Source organism: Takifugu rubripes, chromosome 11 (assembly GCF_901000725.2).
Source record: "Takifugu rubripes chromosome 11, fTakRub1.2, whole genome shotgun sequence".
Classification (NCBI taxonomy): domain Eukaryota; kingdom Metazoa; phylum Chordata; class Actinopteri; order Tetraodontiformes; family Tetraodontidae; genus Takifugu; species Takifugu rubripes.
In genome coordinates, this window is record NC_042295.1 from 14,865,143 (window position 1) to 14,883,550 (window position 18,408).

Sequence of the window (18,408 nt, forward strand, 5' to 3'; positions counted from 1 at the left end):
AAATCTGGATAAAATAATCCCTAAATTTCCAGCATTTCAAGCAGGCGCTTGTGTGCAGAACTGTTGGCGTGTGTGTCCTCGCGCTCCCTGACGTGTTCTGTCTGTGTCCCCACGCCTCTGCAGTCTGCACGGTCCGCTGTCAGAAGTTCCTGATCTCACGGGTCGGGGAGGACTGGATCTTCCTCATCCTGCTGGGGCTCGTCATGGCCCTGGTCAGCTGGGTGGTGGACTTCTGCATCGCTATCTGTTTACAAGGTGAGCGGGGGGAAATAAGGCCTGAGAGCATTAAATGGTCAGTTACACAGTGATTGGATACATTTTCCCTTTGATCTGGAAAGACTCAGGATGTGTGTGGTTTTCTTTAAAATTTTCCCCATTAAAACAATATTTGAATTAATTGTCAAGTGGTTTTAATTTCATTTGATCAAGATCTGGCGCCACCTTGTGGTAAAACAACAAATTGTAAGGGATGGGTGTCGTTCCCACTTTTTCCACAGGCGTCCACAAAACTCCTCACAATTCCTGATGTCCATTCATGTTGAAACCTTATCTTTAGGACTGTCTTTTCCCTCTCAAGAACACTAAAATCAATCTCTTGACATCTGCCTCAATATTTATTTCTAATGTGCGTCTGCTAACGAGCACTACAAACTGTCAGAAAAGTGTCAGCAGGCTAGTTCCCATACCTCTGTCTCAGCTGTCGGAATTCTCTTGTGCTTCTCATATTTTACTGGGAGTTAAAGGGCTTGTTTGGTGCTTTGATGGATGATCAAAGTCTCTGAGATCATTCCCAGAAACATGAAACAGAAACGGAAAATCGTGCTCCAGTCGTGGATGCACGCCATCTTTTTAGATTGTTTTGTATCAGTAGACCCAGCAGGATGCGTTTAAAGTGGAACTGGAGATGGTTAAGAGACGGCTGGAAAGCTCCTTATGGCATCACATACTCCTGCAAGATGGATACAGATGTTGTGAAGGAGGGAGGCATCAGGGAAAAAGAGCAAATCTTGGAGCCTTACGGGACAAATGCTCGGGTGGACGTCTCAGATTCTGTCTGAGCTTCACTGTCAAGGACACTTAGACCGGTGTCCAGTTCCTTCATGTGGATCCAGAACACATACACTGCACCTGTGTGTGGGCATTTACATGTTCTCCTGTGTGTGTGTGTGTGTGTGTGTGTGTGTGTGTGCCCACAGCACAGAAATGGATGTACGGTGGCCTGGATAGCAACATCTTCCTTCAGTATCTTGCGTGGGTCACCTACCCCGTGGTCCTCATCACCTTCTCTGCCGGGTTCACACAAATTCTCGCCCCACAGGCTGTAGGTAGGACAAACACACAAGAACGTGTAAAAGCACGTGCACACGTTTGTTCTAACCTCATCACAACTAAATGCCTTAAACTCACCCTTACAGACAACATGTCCTCACTTTGCAGGGGTTTTATTCTTGTCCTCTTTATGTAACATAAACAAGAATGCACACACACACACACACACTCACAAGCATGAACGATACACTCCAAATCCTACAACATTTTAGTTTTTCAGTATCAAGCAGACACTTGCCTGTTCCTTGCAGGTTCTGGTATTCCAGAGATGAAGACCATTCTGAGGGGCGTCGTGCTCAAGGAATACCTCACGTTCAAGACATTTGTGGCCAAGGTCATCGGCCTCACCTGCGCTCTGGGTAGCGGCATGCCCCTGGGCAAGGAGGTGACACGCGCTTAAACATGTGTTTATGCTTGCATGTGCTTTTAAAGTTAAATTTAATTAAGTTTAAGTTAAATTTAACCCGTCGCTCAAGCTAAAAGCTGCGCGAGTGAGGTCGTTGTCGTTGGACCCGATCGGGTTCGTAACCACAGGAAAATGTAACGCAATGTGGATGCTAACGTAGACGTTCAGTCTCAGACAACCTGTGCAGATGTTGTGTATGGTTTACACACACACACACACACACACACACACACACGAGCCTCAGGCTCTTGAGTTTTTGCCTCACAGCAGCTGCATCCAGTTTTTCTGAACTTTTCACTCTATAGCTTGTTGTTGTTGTTGATCGTGCGCGGCCCTTTTTAAACACGCACGTGTCTGTTCTCCTGTCAGGGTCCCTTCGTACACATCGCCAGTCTGTGCGCCGCCCTGCTCAGCAAGTTCATGTCTCTGTTTGGTGGAATCTACGAGGTTGGTCTCATCTCCATTCGTTTGTCTTTTCTGAATCGGCCACCAAAGAACGTTTCTATCAAGTTGGGGTCCAGTATTTGTCCTTTCAACAGGCGCATTACATCAGGTCAAATATGAGGTTAATTTTGGCAAGAATCTCTTGAAATAAAAAGATATCGCTGAACTAACTCCATTGCCAGGTTAGTCATCCTTTATATCAAGTTAGAAAAAGCGAATCCTCCATCATCACGAGTGTCTGCACTCGGTAAACCCAAAGTAATAAAACCAAAGTAAGGGCAGCTGCCTTTAAAAGGCAGTAAAGACGCATAAAAAGACGAGACTGTGTGGTTTTCTCTTCTAATCAGTGTTTGTTGGAGTCAGAAAATGTCTTTAAATTCCTCCTCCCTGGAAGTGGCGAGCTGGTGATATTGGATTTTATAAATGTTTAATCAATCTCTTATTTGTCAGCAAATTTTTGATGTCCGTCTCTGGTCCACAGAGACGAACATTTCAGTGTGGGAGGGGGGAGCGAAATGATGCTCCTCTTCATCCCCCCCTCCTTTTTACTTCCTCTCATCCCATCTGGGACGCCCACTGGGAACGCGGCTCCGTTCCCACAGATGTGAGCATCTCTGGAGAGGACAGACGGGATTCGGATCTGAACTGGGCCGGAGCGGGGACGAGAAATGAGATCCTGTATTTAAAATTGTGGATCTGGCGTTAACTTCAGCGAAAGGCAACACAAACTACCGTTTAGTGCCATCAGGAAGAGAACTGGGGCTCTGTGGTCTCACTGGTTGGGGGTCAACTGATACAAGTTATTGATTTATTGATTAAAGACACCTGATGTGAGTGTTTCCATCTGCCCGGACGTTTAATCTCCCTCTCTGCTCCCCCTCCAGAGTGCTCTGCTGCATTTTATTGCATATTAATGCCGGGGGGGGGGGGGTGAAGTGTCGCTGTGCAGCTGTGCCGCGCCTCCTCGGGCTGAAGTGACGTGTTGGATGCAGAGAAACCAGCTTTTGTTTAAGATACTTTCAGAAGTCCTCGCGTGCTCCATTTGCCTGTGAAAATAAAATGCTCAAAGATCAGAAGATTGATAATTAAAGAAAACTTTGTCTCTGGTTTTCACACTGCTGAAGGAGCCCTGGACTAAGGTAATGAAATCGTCCATTTCCCAGCATGCTCCACACGTCCCCGTCCTCATCATCTAAACTGCAGAAGCAGGATTAATATTTGATCCGGCTCTTTTGAATTAAGGGTTTTTCTCCCCCCTTTCGGTTCCTCCTCATGTTACTTTCCTTTTGATCACATCATTATTCCACGTATTTCTGCATCAGCTTGTGAAAAATACATGGACCGGTTTGTTTTTTAATGTTTGGAAATTATAAAGATATGGAGAAGTGATTGATGCAGCGGCTAATGTGGGCTCATGTGGAATCAGCCTCTCTCCAGATGATGTGAAATTCTTTTAAATTCTTTTGCCGTAGTCCAGTGAAGCAACAGTCGACCAATAATTCATGAGTTTTCCAGGAGACTTTTAAGAGGAATCATCACGTCGTGTTATATCAGCCAGTTTCTTACTCACAGTCACAAACTATGAAAGAAAAAAGGGAGAAAATTCTTAGTTTAAGCTTCTTGGTTTCAAAAACCTGCTGGTTTGTTACATTAGCCAAGATTAGCCAGGTAAAAATCACTCCTGTTCCACGGATCTCTATGAATAATTCTACAGTTATAACAACATTTTGTTTTTGTGATTTTTTTTGGGGGGGAAAATAAGTCTTAAGTTATTGAAAAAGCATTTATTGAAGGATTGATGAGTAACATCCATTTGCAGCACCGATTTTTCCGTATGCGTATCTGAGTTTTTCACTGTAAATTCGTCAGAGTGGTCTAAGCCGGCGAGCGTGCACGTCTACACGCCGCACTTACTCACAGTAATCTGTCTTTATCACTGACATGCTGCTTTAAGGAAAACTATCTCATAGGGATGAAGGTAAGGAAGATCAGACGCATTCCTGAAAAAAGATCCCAGCATGCACTGCCTCCATGTTATCGCGCACGTACGTGCATGTTATTTATGTAATTATGAACACGTTATATCAGGATTAACTGCTGTGTTGTGCAGTTTCGGGGAGATTAGCTTGTCACACATGACGGCAGAGAACAATTACGCCCATATTTCTGTCACCAAACCGTCTCATGTGACTTTATGTGGTGGTGCATTAATTAACGTGTGTGTGTGTGTGTGTGTGTGTGTGTTTCAGAACGAGTCGAGGAACATCGAGATGCTGGCGGCGGCCTGCGCTGTGGGGGTGGGCTGCTGTTTCGCTGCTCCAATCGGAGGTGAGGCCTCACAGGGAGGCACCTGTGATGTTTCTCCTGGGTGGAATTATGTCTTGAAGAGATGTGCAGGATCAGGATCCTTGTTTTAATGAAGAAAGCTCTGTGTGTGTGTGTGTGTGTGTGTGTTCCAGGAGTGCTGTTCAGCATCGAGGTAACGTCCACGTTCTTCGCCGTGAGGAACTACTGGAGAGGTTTCTTTGCGGCCACCTTCAGTGCCTTCATCTTCAGAGTGTTGGCTGTTTGGAACAGAGATGAAGGTGAGGTCTTTTCTGGGCCCTCGTCTAACATTAGCCAGCAGAGACTCTTATTTTTCCTCTTTCCGCCCATGTATTCTCCCCCTCCAGACCAGCTAACTGGTTTATAGCAGCATAAATTAGGCCGCTGGTCTCTGCAGAAGGCAGATGGGAGGCAGGAAAAATAGGAGCGAGTACCAATCTGCTCTCCTAAACTCCTTATTAAGTCTTCCGAGGAAGCGGCGTGAAACCTCTTTGCAGTGCAGAACTAGAGTTCCCAGTGTGGAGAGCCTGGGACATTAATCCGTTCTTTAGGCACAGAACCTGGCTTCCTGGCTCTCACCTGACTTCCTGTTTCCTCAGAAACCATCACCGCCCTCTTCAAGACGCGCTTTCGCCTCGACTTTCCCTTCGACCTCCAGGAGCTTCCTGCCTTCGCCGTCATCGGGTGAGTGGTGCTGAGCGTGTGACATGTGGCTCTGTTGCAGGAGGCGCTGGCGGGGCGTCACCTGGCGGGGCGTCACCTGGCGGGGCGTCACCTGGCGGGGCGTCCCCTGGAGGTGGCGTCCCCTGGAGGTGGCCCGCGTGGCGGAGAGTGTGGGCGGGGACAGTTGGTGGCCCACTGAGCCATGTCTTATTTTATCCTGCTTCCACCTGAGGGCTCCTGCATGACTGTGAACGAGACCTGAGACACACTCCCCCCCCCCGCCCCCCCCCCCCCCCCCCCCACACACACACACACCATGCTTTCTCATATGAAACATCTTCCCGCTCTTCTTCGGTGGATCTTGTGTGAACAGCAGCTGCTGTGTCGGTGAATCACAGTGTACATTTTACATTCCCTCTAGAGCACCGAGTCCTATTTGTGTGTGTGTGTGTGTGTGTGTGTGTGTGTGTGTGTGTGCGTCCATCCGTGTAGTTTCCATCTTCCCCTGCCAATAGTTGTCAGGCTGAGAATTCGGTCAGCATCCGTTTACGCCTGCAGGCTTCTGAAGCGAGGCTCCTCGGGACGCCGGGATACTGAAATAACACATGGTGCACGTGGAGGACTATTTAATTACTAAAGCACTGTTTTATCCCGAGACCCGGCCCGCTGACTGAGCTAAATGTCTTTGGTCTCCGTGTTAACGTGTCCTCAACCCCGAGTCGCTCCTCTAGTTGCATCTTCGGCGGTGATAATCTCAGATGATCTAATATAAGGCAGAAGGGAAGAACGGCCCACTTATCTGAGCATCAGAGCAGCCTCTGATATCAGTGTCACGCCTGCATTCCTTCTACTCAAGGACGTCCTGGTGGAGAATCAACTACACGCTTGATTATATAACTTTTGTCGCCTTTTCCCGACCTCCCCCTGACCCGACTCTGTCTGGAAACCTTCATTCTGGACTTCAACACGAAGAACCAAGAGGAAATGTGCTGTTTATCTCCAGCTGCACAAGGAGGGCGAAGCCTCTAATCACGTCTTCTTTATTTATTCAGAGACGTTTTTTAGGATTAATAATGCAGCGACTGGCTCGTCTGCTCGCTGTCTGAATCTCTCTTCTCTTCCTGTCCTCACTGAGATGCGTCCCCGATGTTCTCGCTCACACTGTTGGGGTTGCATTTACAGCTGGTTTAGCAGGAATCTGCTTGGGTAGCAGGTTTGGAGGGGGCTGACTCTGCTGCCTCTCTCTGCAGCATCGCCAGTGGCTTCGGTGGGGCTCTATTCGTCTACCTGAACAGGCTGATCGTCCAGTTCATGAGGAAGCAAAAGACCATCAACAGGTTCCTCATGAAGAAGTAAGTCCAGCAGCACCACAGTCACCTGGGCTCCTCTCGAACACCCCACTAACCCCCCAGAACACTAAAATCCTCTTTCACTGTAAAGGCATCCTTCTTTTGAACATTAAGGGACACCTGATGTTTGCTCAGGTGTGGCTTCACTCATTAACGTCAATTTTATTTATGAAGCACAGATTCACAGCAGATTCCACACTCATACTTAATTTATTGTCATTAAACCCCAACGCTGTTCTTATTGGGGGGAAAAAAGCAGATTATAAATGATGAATGTCAATTATGTCCCCACACAAACACGCAGCATGATTCACTGTGACAATGAGGCCCCTGTTTATCCATTAATCCTTTAATAATTAAAGCTTCTCAACATCAATGTAAATGCTTCAGTGAATTAATGAGGTAAATAAACAACCTGCATCATCCGTCTTTCCTCTCTCTCTCTGTTTCTGTCTCTCTCTCTCTCTGTTTCTGTCTCTCTCTCTCTCTGTTTCTGTGTCTCTCTCTCTCTCTCTCTGTTTCTGTGTCTCTCTCTCTTTCTCTCTCTCTCTGTTTCTGTGTCTCTCTCTCTGTTTCTGTGTCTCTCTCTCTCTCTGTTTCTGTCTCTTTCTCTCTGTTTCTGTCTCTTTCTCTCTTCTCTCTCTCTCTCTCTCTCTCTCTGTTTCTGTGTCTCTCTGTTTCTGTCTCTCTCTCTCTCTCTCTCTCTCTCTCTCTCTCTCTCTCTGTTCTTCTGTCTCTCTCTCTCTCTCTCTCTGTTTCTGTGTCTCTCTCTCTCTCAGACGCCTGCTGTATCCTGCACTGGTCACTTTACTCGTCTCCACGCTAACGTTTCCTCCCGGCTTTGGACAGTTCATGGCAGGAAAGGTGGGTTCTGCACGGCGCCGCCCTCACTCTCCACTGTAACTCACCTATGAAGGAAACTTCCCACAATGCACGGGGTGCTGCCTGTGTCCGTATTCCAAAGCTTGAATACAGTCTGCAGCTGCAGTCTGAACAGTAACAGGTTGCTTCCTTGAAGGGAAACGGCCGCCGCTGCTGCATGTTTGGGTTTGTTGTGATTTATTGTCCTGGTTGCGCCTTAATGCGGCTGCATAGCGCAGCTGTGTAATGAACCATTTAAAATCATTATATTGTTGCGTAACAGCTTGATTACCATTCATGGGTGCGCCTGTGTGTGTGCGTGTGGGGAACATTAGGCTCGTCAGGACATGTTGTACTATGAATTTAGATAAGGTAGACGCTGGTTTGGGTGGGAGTCTGGACGGGCGGAGAGCGCTCCTGTGTCCGCTGAACTGCACACGCCGGGTTGGGCTCGTGACAAAAAGGCACGTTGGGTTCCTGAATCCAGCGAATCCGTCCCGTTCTTCTTAAAGGTCATCTCCAGAGAGCTCGCGCAGTGTTCCAAGCCCTTCCCTCTGTTGTCATTCCTTTCACATTATTACCATCACCCTCTCCGGCTGTCTCGGGCCACAACGCTGACATGTACATAAGTTGTTTGCTTCTTTAACGAGATCTTTGGGGGCACAGCGGGTCTTCCACCCATCGTCCGATGTGGTTCTACATGAGCTCCGCTAAGATTACCAGGCGTCAACGTCTCCAGAAGCTGTAATCATATTCAGTCCTGTCCTATGGAGAGAAGGAACGTCACATTTATTCCATGTTATCAGTTTTAGCCACGTTTGTTCCTGTGATTCTCCAGCTGACCCAGAAAGAGTCGCTGGTGACGCTCCTGGACAACCGCACGTGGGCCAAGCACGGCATCGCCGAGGAGTTCGACTACATCGGACACTCCCAAGCCTGGCAACACCCGCAGGTCAACGTCTTCGTCACCCTCGTCCTCTTCATCGTCATGAAGGTAAGACGCACCTTAGCTACAGATGAGATCAGCCACAACAGGAGCTTCAAACTCCTGATGAACTCAGTCAAAGCTCCTGAGCTGCTGAAGGAGGCGTCTAGGTGACGGCGTCCAGGAGCTCTGGGGTCGAAGCTAAACGAGCAGAGAGGTGATGGTGTGTTTGTCCTGCTGCCGTGGCAGAAACTGATCTGTGACGTTTGCTGCTCCTTTTCTCACGGGAACATCTAATTTAACCTTTTTGCTGGCAAAAACATTTTACCTTTTCCAAAGAGGCAGTTTTGAATTCATCTGTCCTTTAGTAAAGGGTGTGTGTGTGTGTGTGTGTGTGTGTGTGTGTGTGTCTCTCAGGTGAGTTTGTGCACCGTTGGGGGGGGAAATGCACAGAGATGCAGCGTTCTAACTCTAATCACCCACCTGCACAAATCTCATCATGCTGCTCTCAACATTTATCTGTGGGCATGCTCTCTCTCACACACACACACACACACACACACACACATTCAACTGTGAGGCTGTAATGGCTCCGTCTAATTACAGCCTTTGGTTTTTTCTGGACTCAGCCTGGTGATTTTCAAAAGGGAGATTGCGCTCTCCCTCTCCTCCGCGGTAATGAATGGTTCTTTTATTCAACGTGGCAGCCGTCTTGTCTTCGTTTTCATGCAGAAACTTCCAGAAGGTTTTCATTCCAGCTGATGTCTTCGCCCAGAGGTGCTCAGGAGACGTGTCAGGTGGTTTTAAACTGCGTGGAGCAGACGGAAATGTCGCCTGTTGGGAGAAGGTTAAACGTGCGTCTGTGATGTTTTAGGACACCTTAGACACACACCCACACACCCCCACACACACACACACGCACACATCTTCAAACTAATTTAGTGCGCAATAAATGTTATTTTTAGCGGTGCAGTTCTGCACATCAACAGTGCTTTGTGAGAAAGGTCTTTCAGTGTATGTGTGTGTGTGTGTGTGTGTGTGTTGTGTCAAAGAACTGGTGGGACTGTAATTGAAGTGGGACCAGAGAAAAGGCCCCTGAGGGTCCCCTGGGATCCCCAGGTGATAGACTGTCCTCTGAATGTGACACACATACACGCACGTTATATTAAAGTGGGTAAATGTATTAAAGTGTGGCAGAGCCTGCGTCACAACTTGTATCCTTGACTACCCTTTACTTTGTTGCTTTTTTCTCTTACTTTATTGAGGTGAACAACTACGATCCTAACCTCAAAACCATCAGTGCTGGAGCTAACAGTTAGCAGTTGCAGCTAATTGGTGGCAGCGTTTAAAGCTAACAGGTGCGCTGCTTCATCCTGCTGTCAGTGGGATCAGGTGCTGGCGTTAAAGAGCTCACCAGCTCACGTCCTTACACATTAAAACTGTAGCCTGCAGTGTACAAGTCTGTAGAAATCACACTGACGGGTGAATTCACGCAGCTGCAGGAAATTACAGAGAAGCGTCGGGAATGTCGGGAAGCTTGAGCAGGAGAACTTCATCCCAGGAGTACATTTGAGTCTTTAGAACTGGGTTTGGGTGATAAGACAAACATGGCAGAACCACTTTTAAGAGACTTTGCTGGAGATTCTTAACATCAATCGCAGACGGTTCTTGTTAAGTCTGGAGTTTCTGCTCCAATTTGATTAGACGAATGGGAATATTCTTGGGAATATACTTGAGGCAACTTGTGTTTAAAAAAGGAACAGCTATGACCTCATAAACTGCAATTAGGAAAAGTGCACAGCAGCGTGCACTGTGTGTATGTTTACATGATCTGGTGATGTCAGTGTCAACGGTCCCAAATGAAGAGTTCTAACTGACTTACAGGTCAAAGGTCATTGCGCCCCTTTTCAATGTAATCTCTCCAAAAAGCCTTAGGATGCTTTTTCATGAACTCTGAACTGTTCTTTAACTCAAAATGTATGCAAATCGTGCACAGGTGTAGGAAAAATAGTGGCGTGGTCATGTAGCTGGGAGCATTTTTAATAACTTAATTGGTATTTTCATCCATTTAGGTGAAATTTCATTGATTTCTGTTGCTGTGAGTAATAAAAATAAAAAAAATAGCAGCAGCACCGTGTCTGTCAGACTTACAGAATATAACAAACAGTATTGTATTTCTGAACAAATGAACCCCCTGAAGCAGCTCTGTGACATATAAGTCTAATTTAGGCAAACATTAGAATGTGAATTAAGTCATTTTCTCCCATTTTCCGCGGTTTGGCAGCGCCTCACACACCCTAGCAGCTAGTTTTCCCGCCCGGAGGCCTTTTTCTTCCCCTGATGGTTAATAGAAGCCAGTTAGAGGTCAGAGATGCTTATAAATGTGGATGGCTGCGCGCTACCTTTGTGTGATGTACGTTTAGAAGATTACGTCAGATTAAACTAGATGAAACTTTCATGATTCCTCGGGGGGAATTCCAGTCAGTTCGCCTGTAAAATGGGAATAATGGAGCGGCTACAAGCTGAAACAGTCATCAGAAACAGTCAGCTCCCCATTATCCTGCCAGGAAGTACATTCAGAGTACGTCAGATGAACTCTGCGCACACACACACACACACACACGCTTGTCCCATGGACATGGGACGGGGGGGGGAGTAATCTGCAGCCCTGTCACACTCACCTGTGTATGTGTGTGTGTGAGAGTGTGTTAATGTGGGTAAACAAGCAGCTGGTTCAGATAACACTGTCACCTACACACACACACGCCCTGCTGGAGACACACCCCCCCCCCCCCCCCATTCACCCGCACACCCCCTCTGTGTTTCTGACAGAAATTTAGAACCCATTTTCAGGCTTGAAATGTCTACATGAAGGAAGTCGGTGCAGAGATTAGCAGCAGATTTCAAGTCAGCTCAAATTTATCCAAACTTCAGAACCGGCACGTTCGCCTCTGAGGGTTTTCTTTGACAGGCAGTCTGGCTCAGAAATCAAATTTGTTTCTATTTTGTGAGCGTGACGGTTTACGAGCTATTTACGCAGATTTATCTTCCTGGCGGGAGATTTTTCATCCGGATTAAATCCCACTGTTCCACACAAGGAAACATTTCATAGAAATGCGGGAACGTCTAAGTCTCCTCAGAGTTTGTGGCCTCTCTAATAAACTTAATCCCATGTTATGAGATTCCCCGGATCCTTTAAACCTTTCGGCTCATATCAAGGTTTTACAGGAGGAGGAAGGAATGAGGAAGACAATCCGGAGGAAGGCTGGAGAGTTATTTCAGTTTTTTTTTGTATTCGAGCTTGTTGTGTTCTCTTCCCGTCTGGCTCCCGGCTGCGCTCAGCTCTGATTCACGTCAGCGAGTGTGTGTGTGTGTGTGTGTGTGTGTGTGTGTGTGTGTGTGAGCGCAGGGTGTGAAAGCTGCAGTGTAGAGTTACAGAAGGGTATCCATTACTCTGCCATGGAAGACGGCCTTAATTACATCCACAGCGATGGAGAGAAGGGAAAAGAAAAGGAGAGAACGGGGGCCTGGGAATAGCGGACGCTTTAGTACATGTTATCCCTAACGATTCCTCCCAGAGTCCTAAAGTTTGCCCCCCCCCCCACAAACACACACCTGATGCTCCTGTTCACACACTGTCACCGCTGACATTTCCCTTTTATTTGTCTTTCCTAATTAGCACGTCCCTTCTGCTCACCTAGCGCAGCGCCGGCCAATCAGCGCTGGCCGTTCGTTACGGGGGGGTGGGGTGGGGGGTTCATTTCGGGGTCTCTGAGGAACGAGGAGCGAGAGTGACAGCTCTGCGCCGCTTGCGGAGGAACGGGCTCAGATATCATCTGAGGGCACCCATGAAAGTGCAGTGAAGTTAATTGAAATGCCACCATGTCCTCTTCTCCTCTCGTTCTGCCTTAGTTCTGGATGTCTGCCCTGGCCACCACCATTCCTGTCCCCTGCGGAGCCTTCATGCCAGTATTTGTGATTGGTAAGACAACAGCTGTGTGTGGGTGTGTGTGTGTGGGTGTGTGTGTGTTCTTAGATCAGCATCCATCTCAACTGTTTGTCAGTGACATAAAACAGGAAAGTGTTCATGCTGTTCTAATTAAATTTAGCCTAAAGAAGCAGGAACAGGTTACTGGCATCTACCAGTAGGGGGCACTAGATCAAATGACTGGCTTGTCATGCTTCATTAGTTAAAGCTTATCAGTCTAAATGCACAGTTCACCTGTATATCCTGGATTCTGAGGCCCCTGCGTGTGTGTTTCAGGGGCAGCTTTTGGCCGTCTGGTCGGGGAGAGCATGGCAGCTTGGTTCCCAGATGGCATCCACTCAGACGGCACCGTCTATTCCATCGTGCCAGGAGGATACGCCGTCGTGGGTGAGTCAAAGGCGCCAACGTTTCCTCCAGATTCCTGCCTCCTAATGTCATTCTCGCCCTTTTCCCTAAAAGCCGCTTCCACTCTTGAGCGAGCTCACGTGCACTGCGTCAGATTCACACCATTAATATTGAGACGACGGCGTTTAAATATTTCCACTCTTTTCCAGCTCTGAGTTTGGTCTTTTCAAGACATTAACTCTCCATCTTTCTCTAAATCCATTAGCTTTCTGAGTCATCAGCGCTTCCACTTTTTCCTGTTTAATGGTTATCGTATTTCTCGTCCTCGCTTTTCCCATTGTTGTTTTTTTTTTTTAACTGAGCAACTTCTTATTGACGTCACCAGCGTGGCTGTTTTTTCCCGTTTTGCCGCTGATGTTTTTGTTGTCGCAGCATCCTGAACCTGATGACTCAGCCCTCTACAGGCCGCCGCCGTCACACGCCGCTCCCGTCTCACTGCACAACTCGCCGAATTTTAGCGGCAGAGTGGGCACCCAGGGACGGCCTTAATTAAGTTGCTAGGAAGAACAAGGAAGCAATTGAGTGCTGTCTCTGGGCCTCCGTCTGTTCAGTTCCACGCGTTCTTTCATGCATTCTGTTCGTTTGGGTCATTGAATTGGACTCATCCGTCCTCTCCGCGCTGCTCTGGCCACACACTCTTTATTGCTTTCACAACACTTTTTTTTAAAACGGTTAAAGATTCTGAAATATTGAGCTTTCTCTGTGTATCCAGTTAGCCAAGCAGGTCTTTGTTTTTCTTTGGCCTCATGAGACAATGTGGTTCGGAGAAAAATGGGAATCCAGTTTGCCGGGATGAGGTGAAGAAACAGGACGACGTCTCGGAAACTGAAATCTTTCCTTTTATTCTCCACATATTCTCTCTATATAGACGGTTAAAGACCAGGTTTGGCCCCTGTGAAACCTGTCGCCTCTCAGTCCGACGAGTCTGCCTCCGGAAGAGACCTTTGAGGTCGTGTTCATATTTGGGTTAAACAAAAGAACTCGTCCAGAACAAAGGAATGCACGTTGTACTGGGCCGAGCCCAGGATCAATCCCGTATCTATCAACTTTGGAACGGGAGCTGATTATTCTTTCGAGGCGTTTTCCTTCCCTCCTTAATATTTCACGGAACAAAACAAACAGCCACTCCTGGAGGTGTGTAAGTGAAAAATGGCGGTCTTAAAGTTCATGAGTCATTGGTGTTCAGCATATTTTCTATTACATGCCTCTGAAATCATGGTGATATTAAATTATATTTCATTTTGATGGATGATGCTGCTGGAATCCCTTCAAGGACCCTGTTTTATTTACCACCTTGGCGCCAGCGAGCAGAACAGCCTCTTATCTCCTCCTCCGTTCTTCTTCTGACCTCCTCTGTCGCCCCGTCCTCAGGTGCGGCGGCCCTCTCTGGGGCGGTCACCCACACCGTTTCCACCGCCGTCATTGTCTTCGAGCTGACCGGACAGATCTCCCACATCCTTCCCGTGATGATAGCAGTGATCCTGGCCAACGCCGTGGCCCAGTCCCTGCAGCCCTCCCTCTACGACTCCATCATCCGGATCAAGAAGTTGCCCTACCTGCCAGAGCTGGGCTGGGGCCACCACGAGTACGTGCTGCTGACCCGGTCACATGTGGACAATGTACAACAGTTGTATGTGCATGTTTGAGTGGCCTAATCAGTTAATTGTGTCAGGGGTGTGACACACATCCTCGGATTCTGCTTAAAAAAGGGATTTTGTGATCAATCGGGAGTTCTCAGAAGCTGACGCTAACGTGGAATGTCAGGACGTTAATCCTAATTTTTCAATTTAGCTTAATGTGTTGCATATTCATGCCCTTATATGTACGCCAGCGGGACGGCGAGCTATCAAAATCCCCCCCACTGATGCCTCTCGGCCGCTGCTTCCTCAGGGTTACGTGTCTTCAAAAATGGGAGATGGAGCCCATGCTAATGCTAATGTTAACATGGTAAAATTCCAATTACAGTGTGTGACTGTTGTGAGATGTTTGAAGGTTAAAACGAGCCTCCGTCATTGTTGAGTTGTGTTTGCTCGGCGTGCTTTCCCTTGATTAATAGTGAGGGTTTAATTAGCGGCGCGATATCTTGGATGCAGCATTTTCAGCCTTTATTGTTAATAAGATGAGCGCGTGGCTCCAAGTGTTGTTTTTAGCAGCTGCTTCGCTCACGGGCAGAGTGAGGGAACAGGGAGGGATCCGGTTTATAGACGACCAACAGAGATGGAGCTTCTCATTACTCCCATTTATGATTTATCCCAAACACACGGTATTGAATTGGGATTACCAGCCGCTTGTTTTTGTCCGAGGGTGGCGAGACCCGGCGAAGCGCTCGTCGTTAACGTGCAAATAGTTGGTTATGATGACGACATATTCCCTCCTCCTCGTCTTCTCACGATCCATCCCTCCGTTATCTGGCCCTCCATCCCACGCTGCTCTTACCCCTCTGTCCCTCCTTTTTTTCCTGCTGACCTCTTGACCTTTTTCGCCCCGTCCCATTCCGCAGAGGGACGCTGCCAGGGGCTGACACCCTGGTCCTCTCCTGCACCTATAAATGCAGGTGACCTGTGTTTAATTACAATCAGTAAAAAGTTTCCACTGTGATTGAGAAGTTGTCAAAAATCCCCCCCCTCCCATGTCAAAATAAATGGCACCACAGGAGTAAGTCATCCATCATCGCTGTCGTGGTTACCCAGACGTAACATCTGGAGGAGTCGCCAAGGCGTAGAAGTCGGAGGAACAACAGCGGCACCGAAAAATGTCATTTCCGTGAATCATTCATTTTTAATAACACAAAGAACGAGTCTGGGAGCTGCTTCCCCGCATCATTCAGTCTTTCGCCTCTGCCTCTTACCGAGACGTTATGTGTTATTGCTGCTGGGGGGGGGGCTGCAGAGAGCGAGGCCGCTTCGAGCTAAATGGCTTTGGGGTTTTTTTTGTTTTTTTTTTTCAATCAAACTGGAAATTATCCATCTGATACCCATGCAACAGTCCGCCCACTCTCTTTCACACACACGCAGGAACGCTTGTGTAACACCTGCCATGTAACACACACATATGGCGCGCACATTTGTTCAACACCCACACCTACGGACACGGGGGGAATTGGATTTCTTATCTAATGCGTGTGTAGTTTTTCAGATAGCGGCGTGCAGACACCACAGGCTCAGGCCGGCTCTCGCTCCAATCAGACTTACATAAAACCTCTTTATTTTCCACCTTTTGTCTCCATCATTTGTTGTTTCTCTTAATGGAGTCGTTCGCAGAACAGTTGCGTAACACCAATGCCGTCCGCGGTCTGTCAGTCTGTCCAGGCCGGTCTCATCCCAGACATAAGACTCACCCCCCCGAGCTCCTGGAACACGGGAAGCTCTTCTGTCATGGGGCAGATTTGGACAATTCGTGTTGAGGTTTTACTGTAGTTTTCATTAAACTTGGATCTTCAGGTCGCTTAAAAAATCTCTGCTCGCATCTTTAGGCTCATTTAAAGAAAGTTTCCTCAAATAGATAAAACTTCAAGGATCTTTATCTCCAGATTTGTGCCGAATATGATAAAGAAATTCAATCTTCCTCCCGTTCGCGACATCTATCTGTGGGCGATCTGTCAGGAAAATATCTTCTGTGAGCAACCAAAACGGTTTCCATTTGGGGCTCTGTTTAGATAAAAGCAGAAAAAGAACCGGCTTGATTTGCTCCGAGCGTCACAAATTTCCGATTCTGCCCCGTTTGATGGACAGCCGAGCTCAGCAATATTCACGGGACGTGCCAGACGGGAAGTGCGACATCAAATTTTCTCCAAACTGTCCTTTTGGAAGGGCCGATGGCGAGCATTTGTCTGTGTCCCGGGTGACGCGCGGCACATTCAATGTCATCTCCCCCTCAAAAGGACGCTTTCAGCAAAGAATTGTACTGATGTCACATCCTGGAGCTGCATGCGGAGCTTTTTTCTTCCTTGAGCAGCATTGTGCTCTCTGAAATGAGCGGTGTGTGTATGTGTGTGTGTGTGTGTGTGTGTGTGTGTGTGGGGGATCATTAAATTAACTTTGTACTTCAGCAGAGGTCAGTTCATTGAGTGGCCACCACAATGAGGCGCGGAGGGTTTGGCTGGAGCCTTGGTCCTGGCACGGCTTCAGGGCCTGGCAGCGAGGACGCCGGCGAGTGGCTGCTGTTGTTTTTGTCGTTTGTTTTTTTGGTTTTTTTTCTCCTTTGGCAGGAAGAGAAATCGGAGTGTTTACGACCGGGGCGCCCGGTTCTGCTGAGGCGAGAGCCGCTCACACAATGTCACCCCGTGACGCGATCCCGTCCGTGACGTGTTGTCAGTGCGGCGTGTTATTGGATTGACCGGTCAGCGGGAGGACGGGTGTTTCGCCAGTGTCGTCTGTCGGCGCCGTCACACGCTGAACAAGCCGAAACGCAGAGATCACAAACATGCAGCGAGTTGCCTCATTCTTCTTCTTCTTCTTCTCAGGAAGTACAACATCCGCGTGGAGGACATCATGGTGCGAGACGTGCGCTACATCACACTTAACTGCTGCTACAGGGACCTGCAGAATGTCCTGATGGTGGGCAACCTCAAGACCCTGGCGCTGGTGGAATCAGCCGGTGAGACCGACCAGCACACCTGGAGAACTTGTGTGAACCAGTGTGAAGCACCGCGCAGACGTGTTTACCTGTTCGCAGAGACGCAGGAGCTTCTGAATTCGGGCGCTTCCCTCTCAGGCTCAGCAGTCTGTTGTAGGCAGGGCGACACCCACCAAGATTAATCCGCTTCCAAAGGAAACTCCGAGCTCCCCTCCTGCTAGCAACAGCTTGGGATGACGGCGGACTCGGGTATAGCCGTGGGCGGCGACACCACCGGAAAGTGTGGCTTTGCTCTGGCTCCACACTCTCTCGTACGCCAAACGATTCTCTACTGTGAGCGCGAAGGGTTCAGACCGGGGACCGACGCCATTTTAACATTCTTTTACAGTCAGGCTTCATCAGATATTTAAAGCGGCGCTTTTCAGACCTGCTGGAAGGCTGAGGGCAAAGGAAAATGTTCAAAAATTGTGAGGACCGATCCACCAAATGTTCCCGCTAGTGGCGCCGGAACAATTAGCCGACACATTTAACTAAATACAGCGTGTAACAAACACACACCGGTTCTGTCGTGGAGCCGAACGCTCTGTGATGCTGCAGCATGTGAACTGTCTGCTCTCCGCTTTCTATTTGACACTTTTATTCTGTGCATGTCCTCTTTACTCACCCCCCCCCCCCCCCCCCCCCCCCCACAGAGTCCATGATCCTGCTGGGATCCATCGAGCGTGCTCAGCTCCAGGCCCTGCTGTCCCGGCAGCTCAGCCGGGCCCGACGCCTGGAGTACATCAGGGATCGGTCTGTGTCCGAGAAGAAAAACCTGTCAGTGTTGACGGTCCCCAGCAAGAATGATGAGAACCAGAGGGCCAGTCAGGAGGTCCGCTTTCAGGTCAGAGGTCACTCCAAGCGGGGGCGCTCAATTTCTTTATATTTGTAAAAGCTTGACTTCCAGCCAAGGCAACTGTTTCTCTAAACCAGTAAAACCCTCACTGATGATCCAGGCCTCAAAAAAACATTAACACAAGTGAGAGAAAATAGTTTCTAGGTCACACAAACGCTGGCCTGGAAAGTCTGAAGTCTTTAAATGAAGGCCAACATGAGAACGCATTAATTAGCTGTGATCTTCTGACGTCTCCTCTTTACT

At 48.2% G+C, this 18,408-nt stretch overlaps 1 protein-coding gene across 1 annotated transcript in view; it reads left to right on the forward strand.

Moving 5' to 3' along the window:
• clcn2c (chloride channel 2c) overlaps nucleotides 1-18,408 on the forward strand; it is a 61,101-nt gene that overhangs the window by 30,848 nt on the left and 11,845 nt on the right. The window contains 15 exon segments of the mRNA XM_029843491.1: nucleotides 124-255; nucleotides 1,197-1,325; nucleotides 1,581-1,714; nucleotides 2,105-2,182; nucleotides 4,429-4,507; nucleotides 4,639-4,764; nucleotides 5,104-5,188; nucleotides 6,418-6,519; nucleotides 7,296-7,380; nucleotides 8,216-8,371; nucleotides 12,215-12,284; nucleotides 12,567-12,677; nucleotides 14,067-14,280; nucleotides 17,158-17,291; nucleotides 17,963-18,153. Coding sequence (XP_029699351.1) covers nucleotides 124-255; nucleotides 1,197-1,325; nucleotides 1,581-1,714; nucleotides 2,105-2,182; nucleotides 4,429-4,507; nucleotides 4,639-4,764; nucleotides 5,104-5,188; nucleotides 6,418-6,519; nucleotides 7,296-7,380; nucleotides 8,216-8,371; nucleotides 12,215-12,284; nucleotides 12,567-12,677; nucleotides 14,067-14,280; nucleotides 17,158-17,291; nucleotides 17,963-18,153 — 1,826 coding nt within the window.